Below are 19,200 nucleotides of genomic sequence, written 5' to 3'. Positions count from 1 at the left end.
TATAAGTTTTTTTTGTTGTTGTTGTTATTTATTAATATTATTTGTTTATGTTGGTAAAAAAAAGAAAAGAAATTGTTTACAATTTACTTTTGTTTTATAAGATTTTTAACAAATCGTATTTGTTTTATAAGGGTTTTTTTTATTATTATTTTGTATAAAATAAATAAATGCTAATTTCTAATTGTTTAATTATAATTATTTGTTTGTTGTTGTGTTTTAATATGGAAACATTTGATGTTTTCTTTTTTTAATAATTTTTCTATTTTTGTTTTTTTAAGGCCCTTTTAAATTGGGGGCTAACATTGCACTTGGTTTTATGAGGGGGGAGTTTTAAAATTATTTTTTTTAATAATAAATGCCAATTTGTGTTGTTGTTTATTATAATAAATTGTTGCGTTTTTTGTTGTTGTTGTTATAAATATTATTTAATATTGGTTTTTGTTATAAATTTAACTTGAATTTGATGTGAAATACTAGTATCACAGTCCTCTATTATTTTTTTTGTTTTTGTTTTAAAGGTTGTATATATAATTTTATTATAATTATTTTAGCTAATTTTTTATATATTTTTTTTTAATTTATTTAATGAAGTGATAGGTACAAATTTGGTTTGAATTATTTATAATTTATTGATTTTGTTTTTATTTATATGTTTTATGTATATAATTTTTGTTGTAGTTGGTTTAAATTTATTTAGGGTTGTTGTATTTGCTAATTTTTATTATTTTTTTATTTTATTTTTTGTTTAAGACACTTGTTCTGATTTATTTTTTTTTTATATAAATTTCTTAAAATTTATTTTAAATTATTTTATAAATTTCTTTTTAAAGCCTTGATTTTGGATAATTTTTTTTATTATTTTAATAGGGTTTGGTTTATTTTAGTATTTTTGTTGTTTATTTTTATTAAAAAGTTTAGAAAATTTATTCCAAATAACCGAAAGTTTTAGAAGTCTTAGTTAATAATTGAAAGTTTTGAGTAAATACCAGTATTTTTTTTTTTCAATTACATTGCAAATTCAAGTTGACACCTTTTCCTCCTCGCCTCTAAAAAGAGGTTTAAGTTTATATTAATTTCTTTGTCAATTTTATTAAGTGAAATTATATTTAAACACTAATCTCAAACAAAAATTTTGAAAACGAACTTAAAAGCAACTTAAAGATCTTTAGAAGAGTTTTTGTTGAGGCTTTTTCTTAACTTTGTTCATACTTTCTTTTAAAATGAATCATTTAAATTGTTCATATCACACACACACGCACACACACACATGGAATGTGTTTTCAACATTCCCTAAGTAAAGTTGGCAGTAGAAGAGATACAACAAATAAATGAATTAATGATTGATTTGCTAAATGTATCTGTAACTGTAGCTGTGTAGCTGTAGCTGTGTATCTGTGTCTGTCTGTCTGTAAGTATGTGTACTTAGAAAGTTTCAGCTAAATTTGTGTAAAATTTCAATTTGATTTTTCATCAAATTGTTGTTAGCTGTTGTTGTGGCTGTTGTTGCTGTAGTGGTTATATTGCTTTTCTTGTTGTTGTTGTTGTTGTTATTGTTATGTATGATTTTTTTATTATTAATAATTGTTGTATTATTGTTGTTACTATTTAATTTTGTAATAGTTTTATTGTTGTTATTAGTTGTATTTGTATTTTTGCACTTTATCACTTTCACTGTTGTTTTTGTTTTTATAGCTGCAGCAGTTTTAGTTAAAGTTCCTGCTGCTGCTTTAACTGTTGACGATGAATTTGAAGATGTTGTTGCTAAAGAAGTTGCTGTTGTTGTTGTTGTTGCTGTCACAGCCGTTGTTGTAGTGGCTGTTGTTCCTACAAAATTTTGTTTTTGGCTGCTATTAACGCCAGTACTTTTAATCACTTTTGTTATATTACAGTTTGTATTACAATTATTGTTGTTGCTGTTGCTGTTACTGCTTATATTACTACTACTGCTGCTGCTGCTGTTATTATTGTTATTATCATTGTTTTGTCGATTTCTCCGCTTAGTTTGATTCCAAATCAAAATATCCAAAAACACGAAAATTTCACGACTATTTATTCCGGAAGACATTTGGTGGAAATTGGTTTATTTTTTTATTATAAAACACAAATTTTTGCTGTAGTTCCTTTTACTTTTGTACTCCCACGCAAAAACCAAATAATAATAAGAAGAATTTTAATACCCTTTTTTTTGGGTTCTAGTCTCTCTCCGTTTCTTTGTTCTATGTTCTATATAGCATAGGCCTTTAATTAAAGGCCCTTAATGTTTGACCCATAATTACTACCGTTTCTATAACACGGGCATTCTTGCAAAGTTTTTATTATTAGTTTATGTATAAAAAACATTTTGTTAGAATTTATAACACACTCATAACAATAATAATTATAAAACCAACTATTGAAAAGAAATTTAAGAAAATTTTCCTAAAATAAAGAAAAAATTAAAAAAAAAAGAAAAATTTATTAATAAAATAAAATTGAAGTTTGCGTGAAACTTCTATGAAATCGTAGGGATTTTAAACACAACCAGCATCTTATTAGCTCGCGATAGCCACATAGCTTTATAATAAAAGTTTGAAAAGATACCACATCTTCCTTTCTAATGATATAATCTAATATACAGACAAGACTATAATCTTGTCTAAAATCTAGACTTAAGTCTAGTCTAGTTTACCGTCTGGTCTATAGTCCAGTCTAGACTATAGACTAGACTATAGACTAGACTATAGACTAGACTATAGACTAGACTATAGACTAGACTATAGACTAGACTATAGACTAGACTATAGACTAGACTATAGACTAGACTATAGACTAGACTATAGACTAGACTATAGACTAGACTATAGACTAGACTATAGACTAGACTATAGACTAGACTATAGACTAGACTATAGACTAGACTGTAGACTAGACTATAGACTAGACTATAGACTAGACTATAGACTAGACTATAGACTAGACCATAGACTAGACCATAGACTAGACTATAGACTAGACCATAGACTAGACTATAGACTAGACTATAGACTAGACTATAGACTAGACTATAGACTAGACTATAGACTAGACTATAGACTAGACTATAGACTAGACTATAGACTAGACTATAGACTAGACTATAGACTAGACTATAGACTAGACTATAGACTAGACTATAGACTAGACTATAGACTAGACTATAGACTAGACTATAGACTAGACTATAGACTAGACTATAGACTAGACTATAGACTAGACTATAGACTAGACTATAGACTAGACTATAGACTAGACTATAGACTAGACTATAGACTAGACTATAGACTAGACTATAGACTAGACTATAGACTAGACTATAGACTAGACTATAGACTAGACTATAGACTAGACTATAGACTAGACTATAGACTAGACTATAGACTAGACTATAGACTAGACTATAGACTAGACTATAGACTAGACTATAGACTAGACTATAGACTAGACTATAGACTAGACTATAGACTAGACTATAGACCAGACTAGTCTATAGTCTAGTCTATAGTCTAGTATAGTCTAGTCTATAGTCTAGTATAGTCTAGTCTATAGTCTAGTCTATAGTCTAGTCTATAGTCTAGTCTATAGTCTAGTCTATAGTCTAGTCTATAGTCTAGTCTATAGTCTAGTCTATAGTCTAGTCTATAGTCTAGTCTATAGTCTAGTCTATAGTCTGGTCTATAGTCTGGTCTATAGTCTAGTCTATAGTCTAGTCTATAGTCTAGTCTGTAGTCTAGTCTATAGTCTAGTCTATAGTCTAGTCTATAGTCTAGTCTGTAGTCTAGTCTATAGTCTAATCTATAGTCTAGTCTATAGTCTAGTCTATAGGCTAGTCTATAGGCTAGTCTATAGTCTAATCTATAGTCTAGCCTATTGTCTAGTCTATAGTCTAGTCTATAGTCTAGTCTATAGTCTAATCTATAGTCTAGTCTATAGTCTAGACTATAGTCTAGTCTATAGTCTAGGCTATAGTCTAGTCTATAGTCTAGTCTATAGTCTAGTCTAGTAGTCTATAGTCTAGTCTATAGTCTAGTCTATAGTCTAGTCTATAGTCTAGTCTATAGTCTAGTCTATAGTCTAGTCTATAGTCTAGTCTATAGTCTAGTCTATAGTCTAGTCTATAGTCTAGTCTATAGTCTAGTCTATAGTCTAGTCTATAGTCTAGTCTATAGTCTAGTCTATAGTCTTGTCTATAGTCTTGTCTATAGTCTAGTCTATAGTCTAGTCTATAGTCTAGTCTATAGTCTAGTCTATAGTCTAGTCTATAGTCTTGTCTATAGTCTACTTTATAGTATAGTCTATAGTCTAGTCTATAGTCTAGCCTATAGTCTAGCCTATAGTCTAGTCGTAGTCTAGTCTATAGTCTAGTCTAGTCTATAGTATAGTATAGTCTAGTCTATAGTATAGTCTAGTCTATATAGTCTACAGTCTAGACTATTGTCTGGTCTATAGTCTAGTCTATAATCTATTCTCTAATCTAGTCTACAGTCTAGTCTATAGTCTAGTCTATAGACTAATGTATACTCTAGTCTATAGTCTAGTCTATGGACAAGTCTGTCTAATAGGAAATAGTCTATGGTCTAGTCTATAGTCTAGCCTTTAGTATAGACTTTATAGAGTGGACTATATTCTAGTTTATAGTCTGAACTATGGTCTACTATATGGTCCGCTTATCCATTATTTTATCAAGAGCAAATTGAAGTTTTTGTTATAAATTAAAGCCTAAAAATTTTAGCTGAAACTTTTTTTCAGTAAACCTTCCCCAAATGCACTTCACACCCGTGTTTATCACAAAATTTAATGTTATTTAACACGCTTTAAAGACCATTATTTTACATTTTTATTATCTAAGTATCCCTTTTCAAATTTACAAAATTTAATTTAACTGTAAAAACATAAAAAATCCTTTAATGTCTTAATAATCCCTCATTAATTTAGTTTACTTTTTCGCATGTAAAACAAAGAGTGTGTGTGTTTTTGTGTGTCTATGGGTCTGTAAGCCTCAAACTTTCCTTTTATGATTTGTTTTAACTTGAAAAATCGATATGGGGAAAACAGCATAAAAACTACAACAACTACAGCAACAAAAAATGTCATTTTAATATTAAAGCAAAAAAAGGGGTTGGTTACTATATCTTGGCCCCGCAGCGCACCGCACCTAGTCTTAATCGTACAAACCACCATCATCCCCAAATGTAAAAAGAAATAAACACAGAAATTTATAGGAAAAGAACATAAAAAATAGTAAAAAAAAAGCAGAAACAACAACCAGAAGCATTTGTGTTGCAATGGGTGGAGAAATAAAAAAGTTCTATGACCCAGTGGCTTAACATCGTCTCATGTTTTGTTTTGTTGGATGAACAAAACAAAAAAAGATTATTATGCCATGCGGCACAGTGTTGTGTAGGAGAATATAATGCGGAAAATGTTTTCAAAGGACTTTATATTTAAATGGTAAAGATCGATAGCAAATTTTTACTTCTATTTACACCTGCACCCGTATAAAAGTTCTGGTGACACATATTGAATTTCAAATTGTCATTTTGGCAAAAAGAATATTTAAACTAACCAGCAAATACATTTTTTGAATAACCAATATTTTCTCTTGCCCAACAACACAATTTCCAATACTACATACTGTCCTCATTACATAGAAGTAGTTAAGTAATGACTTATTAATAATGTGAGCGTTATCGCTTATTTTCATCTATTGATAGTCGTAAGTAATTGTCATATGAAAACATTTGCCACATTTTATTTCAAATATTAATTTTAAGCAAATTTTGGAACTAATACATTTTATTCCTTTTTGTTTTTGCATTACAACTCCGACTACTGCTGCATAATTTGTAAACACAAATAGTTGTTGCCACTAAAAAGTTTTTTTTTGCTATTATATTGCTTATGACCCCGTAACACTGTGAACCGCATTGCATACCGGTATCCATCCACATTTACATACAACAATACATATACATTTACACCAAAAAAAAAACATCAACAAATATAATAATAATAATAAAAAACTAAAATAAAACGGCATGGTTTTTCTTTATTTTTTTATGTATTATTTTTGTTGTTTTAATCGCATAGTAAGGAAATCTACATATAACAACAACAATAACAAAAATAAAGTATTTGCCCCACAACGCATGTATACGTCATCATTGATTTTCATGTGGCACACAGACACCAACAACAACACGAAACATAACAACTACAACAAATCAAAACGACTAAAGCAACCACCAAATTACAACAAGAAAACATAAAAGAAAAGAGAGCTTGATAGAGGGAGCCCCAGTCAGCGAAAGAGAGTGCATGTGTACAGGAACATAAAAATGATTTATTTATTGTATACACGTTACATACTTACAATACATATATAAATATATATGTAAATGTAAAAATGTATGTGTGTTTGTATTAACTCAGTCCCCAACAACTAGTGTATATATATGTATGTAACGTTAGAAAGCTGTATAAACCCACTGGCATGAAAAGCTAAACTAACCCAAAAAAAAACAGACCCAAACAGAAGAAGAAATGTTTTAAAGAGTAGAGTGAAAAGTGCAGTGAGAAAAATTTGAATGGGGGTTTTTGGGGAAAAATTTTTTAAAGGTATTTTTTATTAATCATGTTTTTGCTTCTAAGTAGGTAAACTAAAATTTTCCAAAATGAAATTAAACAATATTTAGTACACTAATACAACTTCGCCTATGGATCCATCTAGAAATTTGGAAATTTTGTACATGTAATATTTTCAGATGTTCTGTACAATTTAGTAACATTTGCGCTAGACGCCTAGTTATTGGATCTGAATATATATATATATATATATATATCTTTTTTCACCTATGGATCCATCTACAAATTTGGGAAATTTTTTACATATAATATTCTCAGATGGTCCGTAGAATTTATCTATCTATCTATCTATCTATCTAGCTATCTATCTATCTACTATCTATCTATCTATCTATCTCATCTATCTATCTATCTATCTATCTATCTATCTATCTATCCTATATATCTATCTATATATCTAATCTATCTATCTATCTATCTATCTATCTATCTATCTATCTAGCTATCTATCTATCTAGCTATCTATATATCTATTATCTATCTATCTATCTATCTATCTATATATCTATCTATCTATCATCTATCTATCATCTAGCTATTAGATCTTATCTATCTATCATCTATTCTATCTATCTATCTATCTATCTGCTATCTATCTCTATCTATTTATCTCCTCTGGACTGTTAGTCAACGTCCTCGCTGCGCTTTCGAATGTTTTCTGCTGACGAAGCCATTCTGGTGGTCTCTAATTAACTTGTTAGACAAATAATTTCACGAACGTTCATAAGGAGAACTACATACCTGGAGATTTAATTGGATCTAGTGCTAACAGTTTAAGTGAAAGATATTATTTGCTTTAACTTTAGTCTGGGAGTGATAAATTGTAATCAATTAAAATACTGACAAACACTATATTGAAAAATTTTTGCTTTCGACAAGAGCGAATTACCTAAGAATAATCCAGGTGCAAAAATCCCCTTTCAGTTCTATAACTTGTTCTGCTGTTACAAAGAGTTCGTTAATGAAAAAAATTTCGGTTAAACTAAGACTGAGTTAAACTTTGGTCCTTTCAGAGCCTGATCCTCTTAACTCCGAATAGAAACATGAAGGGGAAAGACTTATTAATCCTAATTTATAAGTTACTAATGGTTCAGAAGACTTGTTTACATTTTAAATATGTATGTTTTTCTCAGTGTTTTTCCCATTCAGTCTAATAACGGAAAAATCTGTCTTTAATGAATGTTTTTCATGTTTTCATTTTATTATTATTTTCGTTCTTTTCTAATTTTTTTCCTTTTATTTCCTTCTTTTGTTGTTGCTGCTTATTCAGATTCTACTCTGTAATTGAATACTAGTCACTAAACAAAAAGATTCGAAAAAAACTAAACTTCCTTTAAATTCCAATTCTTTTTCATTATTTCAGTATTTTTGTTTTTTTTTTTACAACTCGAGAGCATATGACCAAGTTACAAAAACAAACAAACAGTTAAATAAAGAAAAGCGTTTGTCTAGCAAAAACAATAACAACAGCAACAATAATGCATTACAATGCAAAAATGTTGCATGTTGTTGACTTTTTGCATTGTAACAGCAACAACACAATAAAATACAACACTCACTGTTAACTTTGCAGAGAAATTTGGTCATTTAGAGAAAAGCTCACACAGAAAAAAAAAACAACAACAACAACGAATGTATGTCTGTGGAAAATTTTATAAAAAAAAAACTTTGCTCTACTGAACTTTTTCTTCTATGACGGCATGTGGAAAAATGTTATAACTGCAGCAACTACAATAGTAACAGCAACAGCAAAACAGAAAGAAGAAGAGGAAGAAGCAGCAACATATAAGCATTAGTTTAGATTACCGTTAGAAAATGCGCCTGCGCTTTACAACTAGTTTTCTTTCTATGAAACCAGAAAGAATATTTGTTTTTTTTTTGTTGTTCTTGTTGTAGTGTTTGTTTGCATGTGTAAAAATAAATAAAAAAGAAGAAAAAAAAAACAGAGGAAAAATTATTGTTACACAGCGCCCACGTCTATAGAGGCAGAGAACAAGATTCATAGAAGAGTGTCGGCGTTACAGGCGTCGACGTTGTTGCCGACAGAGTTCTGCTTAAAGCTTTTACAATTTATTATGGGTTTGTTTGGCTGTTTGTAGAAATGTTTACATATTTCTGTTTGTTTGTATATGTGTGTGTGTGTGTTTGTAGCTACGGGACTGAGTTGAGTACCGATAGTCGTTCGTTGACGCCGAAAAAGACCAATGACCTATGCTGAGTTAAGGTACTTGTTCTACTAACAAAAGTATAGAACAGAACATTTCTATAGCAAACTGAATGAAAGAAGGAACGAGCGAACGTGCAAACCAACTGAGCGGTGCGGTATGAAGCAAAGTGGGTAAAAGAAATTGAAGGAGAGGAGCTTGAGGTTGGGGAAGAGATGTTAGAACAATTGTTGTAGTCATAGTTTATGTATGAAAGTTTGTCTAAAAACTGCTTAATGTTTGTTTTAATGTTGCTGGCTGTCTCCATCATTAAGGGGGGTCCAAGGGGAGCCATAGAGATAGAGAGAGAGTAAGAGTCTTAAATGAAAAAAGAAAGAGTAAGCAAGGGGTGTGTGTGTGAGTTTAAGTTTTAATAACAAAGGGGGGTCGAAGGGGGGTAGTTTATAGTTATTGTAGTTGTTTTTAATTTAAAACTACCGCTATCTCACATACCAACTCACTAACACTAACACACACATACTTACACTCTACTACAAAATCATAATAGAAAATTTGTTTGACTGTTAGAACAAAAACAAAACAAAAGCTAAACAAAAATTTCTTTGACAACTAAAACCTATTAAAGTCATAATTTGTTTAAACAAAAATTAAAATTTTACATTTTTATTTGTTGTTTTTTTGCATTTTTTTTAAAGTGGGTGACATTTTTTTTTCATTGCAGTTAAAATTGATTTTTAATGAATTTTCCATTTAGCTTTGCCAGCATTTTCTTTAGCAGTTTTTTGTTAAATAAACGTTTTTTTATAATAAAACTTTAATTAAAGTATTTTGGAAAATAATCAAAAAAAGTTAACTGTATAGAGTACTTTATCTGCTGAACATTTTAGTTTTGTTTATGGTGGATATTTGGTTAAAGTCACCCATTAATTCTTTATCTACAGTTCAATGACCTATAGATTTTTTGTATGTTGTTGTTGTTTGTTTCTTGTTTTTGTTAGTTTTCAAGTGTTTTTTTTTTCTTCCATTCTAGAGAGTGTGATGTGAATTTGTCAAATTAAACATTAATTATGGTGAAGAGCATGAAGTAGGGGGAGGCCTAACTAAAGTTAAATTAAAGTAAAAGGAAAATTTCAAGACAAAAATTATTCATTGTTTACAGCAAACAAGAAAATTATTGCTGTTAAACAAATTCTACAATAATATAGTTGATGTGAACATGCAGTTAGTTGTTACAAGCATATTATGTTTAATCCCTTATGCAGATGTCTGCCTCATTTTTATATAATGTAAAGTAAAACTGGCATAATAATGATAATAAGTATCAATGTGGCCACACAGTTAGTTGTCCCAACCATATTTTTTTAATACAATCAATTAAATATCAATCGCATTCATATAATGTTATTCTCGCAATCATTGTTATGTTTTGGAAAGCTTTACAATATGTTGCTCTTAAATTATTATAAAAATGATTATGACAAACATATATTTGTTTGCTGTAATCATATCATACACTATTGCGGTAGTTATTTAAACTTTATAATGCTGTAACAACTAAAACTATGATTACAGTAAACATAATATTATAGTTACACTGTTAACATGTTTCCCATAACCATATACTATCTTTTTTTTCTCGAGGTGTAATAGCTGTAAATATTCTTTCCGTTTTTTTTTTTTTGTTTATCTACTTCTCTGTATTGATTTGTTATTAGGATGTAAACATTCTTTAGTTGTGTTTTCGGTTTTGTATTTTAATAATTTCTTATCAGCGGTTTATTGACCCGGTGTATTATATTTGTATGTTAATTAGAAAAACTGTTCTCTATGTTCAAACATTTCGTTAGTTTATTTTTAGAACTAGTTACAGATGTGTGAAATTTATAAATAATTGTGAAAATAAAAAGATCTATTTGAAATTTGATTAAAGTTTTAAATAAATTTTATATAAAGACTTGTTATTACTTTTCGAATTTCACAGTTATTTTGCACGACAAGATCTGCTGCTAGTCAATGATAAATAAGTAAGGCTTAAGTAGGTACTAATGACTAGCTTGCTAAGTTAGTTTTGAAGGCAGTGTCTCAATTCAAAATTGTTTCAATTAGTTGAATTTGAACCGAGTTTTAGTTTCCGTTTGTAACATATAGAAATATTGGTTGCCGATGCTCAATCCTTATTATATTCTAAAACTATATAGACATGCCCTTCCGTCTATCTGTTGAAAACCCCGCAGGGTCTAAACTGAAAGAACTAGAGGGCTAAAATTCTTCCCCGAAATTCTGTATTGATGGCAGTTTGATGTCCTGTCTGTTGAAAACATTATGGGGTCTAAACGGAAGAAGCTAAAGGGCTAAAATTCTTCACAAATATCGTGCAGTTTAGTTGGTATTAAAAATAGGCTAGATTAAACTCTAGCCCACCACATATCTAACTCTACTATCCCCCATATAACCCTTTAGCAGAAAACTACTTTATTATCAACTAGTGGTGCCCAGTTCGCGTTGCAGGCCTTTGATTGGAAATGTGGATTCGGTGTAGCGGTTTAGGTGTAATTGACTGAAAATTAAAACTTCGACGCCATCTGTCGGACAAATTTAAAACTTTACAGGAACATTTCTCACGATCCCTGAATCATATATTTTAAATTCTGTCCTATCAGGTGCCGTAGTTCCTTTATCGATTACGAACAAACATTACTCTTTTATTTATATAGATAAAATGTTTAAAAAATCAAGGAGAACAAAAATGATTTCTTATTAGACGTTAATCACTCTCTCGAAAACTGAAAAATACGGTCTATAATTGATTTAAGTCCCCATAAAAGGCCTTTTAATAAAGCTGTAAAAGTACAAGTGGACTAGAGCCAAATTTTTAAAAATAAACTAGAGTTCTAAAGAATATAAGGTTTGGGTTTCGGGTGGGGTCCGAAATTGAACGTTAGATAGAATTTGTATATAGGCTGTTTGGTTGAATTTCGAATATTGAGAAGTTCGGGCCATAATTGACTCAAGTCCCTTATAAAAGGTAAAAATATGTAGAAGAATACAGCAAAGCTTGTAGAGTTCTAGAGAATATAAGGTTTGTTTTCGGATGGGGTCCGAAATTGAACGTTAGATAGAATTTGGATATTGACTGTTTGATTGAATTTCGAATATTGAGAAGTTCGGGCCATAATTGACTAAAGTCCCTTATAAAAGGTAAAAACATGTAGAATTCAGCAAAGCTTGTAGAAAACCTAGAGTTCTATATAACACAATGTTTAGGTTACGAATTGTTTCCCAAATCAGACGACAACTAGAATTTGAATATTGGCTACTTGGTGGAATCTTGGCACTGAATTCCTCCATGTTAAACAAATTTGGTTTACAATTGGATTTGGAATAATACTGATATGTGGCCATATACAAGGTTCTCTTAAACTCTGAAATGGACGACTTAATGGTCATTATATAGAAAGTCAGCTGTAGAAACCTCATCAAGGCTTTGTGCTGGATTCGAATTTCGAACAATGTTTCCGAGATATCATATCCTAAAGTTTGACCATATTTAAGACATTATAACAGTGTGATAGCACCTTTAGTTATAAATTGTGCTAGATCATCTGAAAGTCCAATTTATTGACTTTATCTTCTTCCTTGGTTGTGATATCATAATCTAAAGTTTGAAACAACTATTTCTTTCATTTCATTCTACTAAAGATTTCTGCATTAATAAATTACTTAAAATCTTTTATTATCAAATAATTCTTTATAAAAACCTCATTTCCCCCATTAAGCTACTTTAGCGTTAAAAGCTAAAAAGAACAAATCATTAAACGGTATTTTTGCTGCTAACATTTATTAAGTCATAACGGTAATAGACATTTTAAGCATAAATTTAACATTTTTGCTTTTTTTTTTTTTTTGTTTAAATAATGTTGCATTTTTTTGTGTTTTCTATTAAAGAAATACAACTAATGACTTAAATGTTAATCACACATTAATTATTTCTTTTTCTATGTCTTATAAACATGAAAAATAAAAAAGAAACACAGAACATTTGAAAAATAAATTTCTTTATGTTTTCTTATCTATTAGTTTAGAAATGGTCATTGAACCCAAAAAAAAAAATGTTTTCTATTTTAGTTAGACACACATACACATAAAATAAATAGAAAAAAAAAATACTTTTAGCTTCAATTATGCTTTGTAAACGTTTAATAAACATTTTAAAGATTTTTTTAAATAAAAAAGAAAATTGCATTATTTTAAAAAGAAATAGTTAAAGAGATTCAATGATATCTTGACACCAAACCTATTTTGTTTTCAAAATTAAGTTTAAATCCTTAGGGTGTGTTTTTTTTAACCAGCTGATTTCATAGAAGTTTCGTTATGTTTAAATATTAAAATTTAATATGTTTTGTTGTGGAATTTAAACGTAAATTGTGTCATTTATAGTTTTTTTTTTTTTTTTTTTTTGCAGGAATCATTTTTTCATCATAAAATTACACTTTTTTTCAGTCCTTTATTATTTTTTAAATAATGTTTTCTGGACTCATATTAAACACTTTATTAGTCCTTTATAGAGTTCTTTTTGGTTTTCTAAATCCAAACTTGGATTTTAAAAATATTTTTTAGTTTTTTTTTTGTAATTTTGTAAATTATTTGTTGTTATTTTATTTAATTGTTTATTTTTTAACTTAATTTTTTTTTTAAATTATTTTGAAATAATGTTCTTCGAAAAATTAAAAAAAGAAGATTTTGTGCATAAAACACTTTTTAAATAAGATAGAAGTGAAAAATTTAATTTTACTAAAATCTAATTTAAAAAATTTTTTAATAAAAATTTATATTTTTATTAAAAATTTTAGTAAAAAATTGAATTTTTAGTAAAAAAAGATGTATTTTGAAAGAAAAATGTATAAGTTTATTAAAAATGTATTGTTTTAATAAAAATTTATAGTTTAAATGAAAATTCATATTATTAACGAAATTTCATATTTTTAATGAAAATTCATAATTCATTTTATGATAAGTAGTTAGTGAAAAATCTGATATACAGTGAGTATTAATGAATAATTAAGATATTAGCTAAAAATCTGTTAAAATGTAATTTAAAAAAACTCAACAATTTTCGTGAAAAATTTAAATTTTTTAATGAAAATTTATATTTTTAATAAAAATTGATATTTTTAATTAAACATTTTAATGAAACTCCAATTTTTACTGAAAATCTAAATTTTATTGAAAAATTTATCTATTTACTTATAATTCATCGTTATAATGAATATTCATATTATTAATGAAAAATCCATACTATTAATGGAAATTAATATATTTAATTAAAATTAATGTTTTTTATGAAAATTCATATTTTTAATTACAATTTATACAGAGTTTTAATAAAAATTGAGGTTTTTATTAACAATTTAGTTTTTTAGTGCAAATTCAGTTTCAGAGTGAAAACTCATTTTTAGGAAAATTTAAATTTTTAAGCGAAAAATCAAAATTTTAGTGAAATATCGCATTTTTAGCGAAAAATATGAATTTTTGTCAAGAGTAAGATTTTGAGTGAAAAATTCGGATTTTCAAGAAGAATCCTATTTTTTATGAAAATTTGATTTTTAGTAAAAAAATTGATTTGAAATAAAAAATTCAAGATTTCAAAATTCGAATTATTTAGTAGAAATCAAATTTTTAGTAAATAATAATAATAAAATAATAATAATAATAATTTTAGAGAATTTAATTTTAGAAAATTTACATATTTAGTTAAAATTTTTAAGGAAAAAAATCGAAATATTTTAGAGAAAATTTAAATTTTTGGTCATAATTTTGATTTTAGGTGAAAAATCTTTATCAAAAGTTAAAAATCAAACCAAAAAAAGTTTTTACAGAAATATCTAGTTTTTTAATAAAAAAAATTCTAGATTTTTAGTGAAATTTAAGATTTTAATCTGATTTTCAGTAAAAATTCAATTTTTTAAATAAAATTTTCGTAAAAATTTATTAAAAATAAAACTTTTAATAAAAAATCAAACAAAAATAAAGTTTTTATAGAAAAATCGAGTTTTTTAATTAAAAAAATCTAGAATTTTAATAAAAATTTAAGATTTAAATTTGATTTTCAAATTGAAATTAAATTCAATATTTAAAATAAAATTTTTGTGAAAAATTCTAATTTTGATTAAAAATAAAACATTTAATAAAAATTCACAACAAAAATAAAGTTTTACAGAACAATCGAGTTTTTTAATAGAAAAATCTAGATATTTAATAAAAATTTAAGATTTTAATTTGATTTTGAGTAAAAATTTAATTATTTTAAATAAAATTTTTGTAAAAAATTCTAATCTTTATTAAAAATTAAGCTTTTTGTAAAAAAATCAAACAAAAAAAAATTTTTTTTACAGAAATATATAGTTTTTTAATAGAAAAATCTAGATTTTTAATAAAAATTTAAGATTTAAATCAGATTTTCAATAAAAATTAAATTTTTTAAATAAAAATTTTGTAAAAAATCTAATTTTTATTAAAAATAAAAAAATTAGTGAAAAAATCAAACCAAAAACAACTTTTTTAAGAAAAAATTTAAATTTTTAATAAAAATATAAGATTTTAATCTGATTTTCAGTAAAAATTTAATATTATAAATAAAATTTTTGTAAAAAATGTAATTTTTTTTAATAAAAAATCTATATTTTTAATAAAAATTTTAGATTTTAATCTGATTTTTAGTAAAAATTCATTTTGTTCAAATAAAATTTTGTAAAAACTCTAATTTCTATAAAAAAAAACATTAAAATTTTATAGAAAATTTAAGTTTTTTTATAAAAAAAAATCTAGATTTTTAATGAAAATTTAAGATTTAAATCTAATTTTCAGTAAAAATTAAAATTTTTAAATATATTTTTTGTAAAAGATCTAATTTTTATTAAAAATTAAACTTTTAGCAAAGTTTTTAAAGAAAAATTTAAATTTAGAGAAAAAATCTAGTTTTTTATGGATTGATAATGAGAGACCGAATGATCGAAAAAGCTTTCGCGTTGCCAGCACATTTTAATATAAAAAATAAGCTAAAATTTACAAAATGAAAAATTATGATAAATTTTAGTCGATCACGAATGCTGCTACAGTCGAAATCGGGTCGTTTATTATTGATCGTAACTATGTTTTTTAGATGATGATCATCAAAGTTGTTATGTAGTGATAATGTGAGGCCGACTGATCGAAAAAGCTTTCGCGTCGCCAACACATTTAAATATCAAAATTAAGCTAAAATTTACAAAATGATTTTATGTTTTTTAGATGATGAATCTTCGATATCGAAGAAGAAATTTAGTTCATTTTAGCTTAATTTCGATATCGAAAAGTGTTTTTGATACGAAAGCTACTGCGATCACGTATGCGATCATTCCGATTAGTAAAAATCCTGATTTTGAACCGAAAATATTAGAGTTTTGTAAATAACAAAGATATAATGAACAGAGGCCTGTGGCTTAATGATTACATTAAGTCATTAATTACTGTGTCAATTACACTTACTTGTAATGTGTAATTAAGCAATATCCAATTACAATTACTTGTGATTGTAATTGAAGTATTACCAATTATAATTACTTGTAGTTGTTATTGAATTGTTACAAATTACAATTAATTGTAATTGAATTACTATAAATTACATTGTAGTGGAAACAATTACATGTAATTTAGGAAATATAATAATAATTATTGGCAAAATTGTAATTTGTAATTGAGCAATAGCCAATTACAATTACTAATTATAATTGATATAATACCAATTATAATTACTTGTATTGTAATTAAATTGTTACGAATTACAATTTATTGTAATTGAATTACAACAACTTACATGTAATTGTAATGAAAATCTTAACAATTACTTGTAATTTAGAAAATGTAATGGTAATTATTGTTAAAAATATAATGATTACTTTCATAGTTACTTTTTTAACAATTAATTACTACCGAATTACAATCACAAGTAATTGTAATTGGTTGTAATTCAATTACAATTAATTAAAAATATTTCTTTAAGATTAGATGCTCTTAGGAAAAGAACCAGTAATTGGTTCTGCTATTACTATTAATAGAGAATCCTTTTGAAAACTTTTTTTGAATTTTTTTTTAATTAATTTAATCACTAAATTTTTTAGCACAATTTTCCAACATTTTAAATTTAATTTAATGAAGAACATTATTTCCAGTTTAAAAATTGCAGTCCTTTATTATTATTATTTTTTTTTAATTATATTTTTTAAATAATTTTTATATAATTTGTATTTCTTTTTAAAACAATTTTCTTATATTTTGCAAAAACACACTATTTTGAAATGAAATCCAGTATTTGCATGTAATATTTAAAGTTAAAATTTAAATTTTTTATTATTATTTTTTTTTTTTTCATTTCTCTTTGGCTTTATTTTGTGTAAATCTTATACAATCACTGATAAATTTATGTTTTAATTAGGGGCTATGTTTTTTTTTTTTTTTTAATTAATGCCATTTTGAAATTTTTAATCCATTGCTTAAAAATTTTTGGTTTCTTTTAAAATTTTTTAAATAATTTTCATTATGTTTTGGGTTTATTTTCTATTTTTTTAAATTTTTTTCATGTTTTTTCAATATTTTAATTTTTTTAATAATTTTATGTTGAATTTAAATTTTTCTATAAATATTTTTCTAATTCATTCACAATAAATATGAAAAAAGGGGGAAGGAAAAATTACGTCACTTCCGTCATGCACTCCATATACTTTTTTTCATATTTCGTTACATTTGATATGATTTTCTTATTTTTTCGTTATAATTTTCAAATGCACTTGTGCATTTTGGACACTTTATTTAACGTTTCAATTCCACAATTTCCAACTTTAAAGTAAATATTTTGAATTTGATTTTCAATTTTTTTTTAATAAATCTAAAACTAACCGTTTTCGCATTAAGTGTGTTTCGTCCGCTTTGTTAAATATATATTGAACCGATATTTTAAGTTTGACAAACGTTAGAATTGTTTTAAATTTTCTTTACAACAAAATGTTTTAAGTTTCTTTTTGTGTGGATTTCAATGCAGCACTATGAAAAACGCTCGCTCTTTTATGATTTTTTTTTTTTGTTTTTCATGAGTGAGATTGTGTGTGTGTTTGGTTTTTTTTTTATTTTTTATAAATGTATTTGTAATATTTAATGTTGTTTTTGTTGCTATTAATGTTGTTGTTGTTGTATTATCATGCTGTGTGACTACGACGATATTGTTGTTGTTGTTGATGATGATGATGGTGGTGGTAGTGGTGGTGGTGGCCCGACGACGAGTAACAATAACGCGGTACAAACGATACGCAAAACAACATACCCGCGATACGCTCAATACGAAGTGTAGCCAAAGACTGCCTCAAAATGTTATCGAGTTCGCTGTATTCCATCCATCTAGCCAGTCAGCCAGCCAGTCATTCATCCATCCTCAACATTGTTGGCTAGTAGTTGTTGTTTGTTTGCTTGCTTGTGTGTTTTTTTTTTAGTTGCTTGCTGTTTGAGTACGCTGCCACTTTACCAGCCTGTGCTGTCTGCCCGTCTACATGCCAACCAGCCAGCCACCAGTCAGCTTAACTGATTCCCTACATAACGCAGTACAAACACACACACACATATGGCTAACGACGTCGGCGTCCTCCATATCGTATTAAGTCAACGTCGCTGCTGCTGAGTTTTTGTGGAAAACTTACGCTCGCGGGCTCCCCAAAACAGTAAAATCTGTATAGAAAACAACGGCCACAATGAACCAACGAACGAACTTACACGTACTTACGCTCTTAAACCGGTGAGCGAGCGTTTATTACGTATTTCAATCGTCAAGTAGAAACTACAAAGTAATATTTATAGTTTAGAGAAAGAAGAGAGTTAAAATGAAAATTGTTTATTTGAATTTTCTTTATGTGCTCTCTTAATGTTGTGTGGTGGAAAGATACAAATACTAAAAACTATCTTCAAATTACATAAACAACAACAACAGTAACAGCAACTATAACTTGTACTTCATTAGATATAAAAAACAAAATATGTGGTATGTGGCACTTAAAGCACACACATACAAATTTCGTAAATTTTGCAGCTCAACACTCACTCACTCACGAACATGCCAGTCAAACAACAAAAACACACATTTAACGAATGATTAACGAACGGTACTGTTACAGCAATCACAACAACAACAACCACAACAACAGTTAAAAAATATACATAATAATATTACAACATACAATGCTCCCCAAAAAAAAAAAAAAAAAAAAAAAACAATTTCACTCACTATTCCTCTTCCTCTTTCTTGCTTTCATAACTTTCTTTACTCTTTTACTTTATCAACAACATTAAAATGAAT

At 27.0% G+C, this 19,200-nt stretch overlaps 2 protein-coding genes across 2 annotated transcripts in view; both read right to left on the bottom strand.

Moving 5' to 3' along the window:
* The window catches only part of LOC119611469 (probable nuclear hormone receptor HR3), a 77,963-nt gene that overhangs the window by 39,175 nt on the left and 19,588 nt on the right, over nucleotides 1–19,200 (bottom strand). The window lies entirely within an intron of this gene.
* Nucleotides 269–18,924, bottom strand: LOC119611470 (anaphase-promoting complex subunit cdh1-like). The gene is made up of 2 exons (XM_037967049.1): nucleotides 17,757–18,924; nucleotides 269–2,418 (listed from the first exon to the last, which is right to left on the bottom strand). Exon 2 carries the CDS (start codon nucleotides 2,063–2,065, stop codon nucleotides 1,433–1,435), a length of 633 nt encoding a protein of 210 aa, XP_037822977.1. The 5' UTR covers nucleotides 2,066–2,418; nucleotides 17,757–18,924; the 3' UTR covers nucleotides 269–1,432.

The sequence above is a fragment of the Lucilia sericata genome, unplaced genomic scaffold (assembly GCF_015586225.1).
Source record: "Lucilia sericata isolate MDLA Ls3-8-SP2 unplaced genomic scaffold, ASM1558622v1 Contig001455F_arrow, whole genome shotgun sequence".
NCBI lineage: Eukaryota > Metazoa > Arthropoda > Insecta > Diptera > Calliphoridae > Lucilia > Lucilia sericata.
The sequence above is the reverse complement of the archived record's forward strand: the minus strand, read 5'-3'. Positions and strand labels throughout refer to the sequence as shown.

Coding starts and splice junctions, on each gene's coding strand:
- LOC119611470 (XM_037967049.1), bottom strand. CDS start 2,065: ATGTCTTCCGGAATAAATAGTCGTGAAATTTTCGTGTTTTTGGATATT.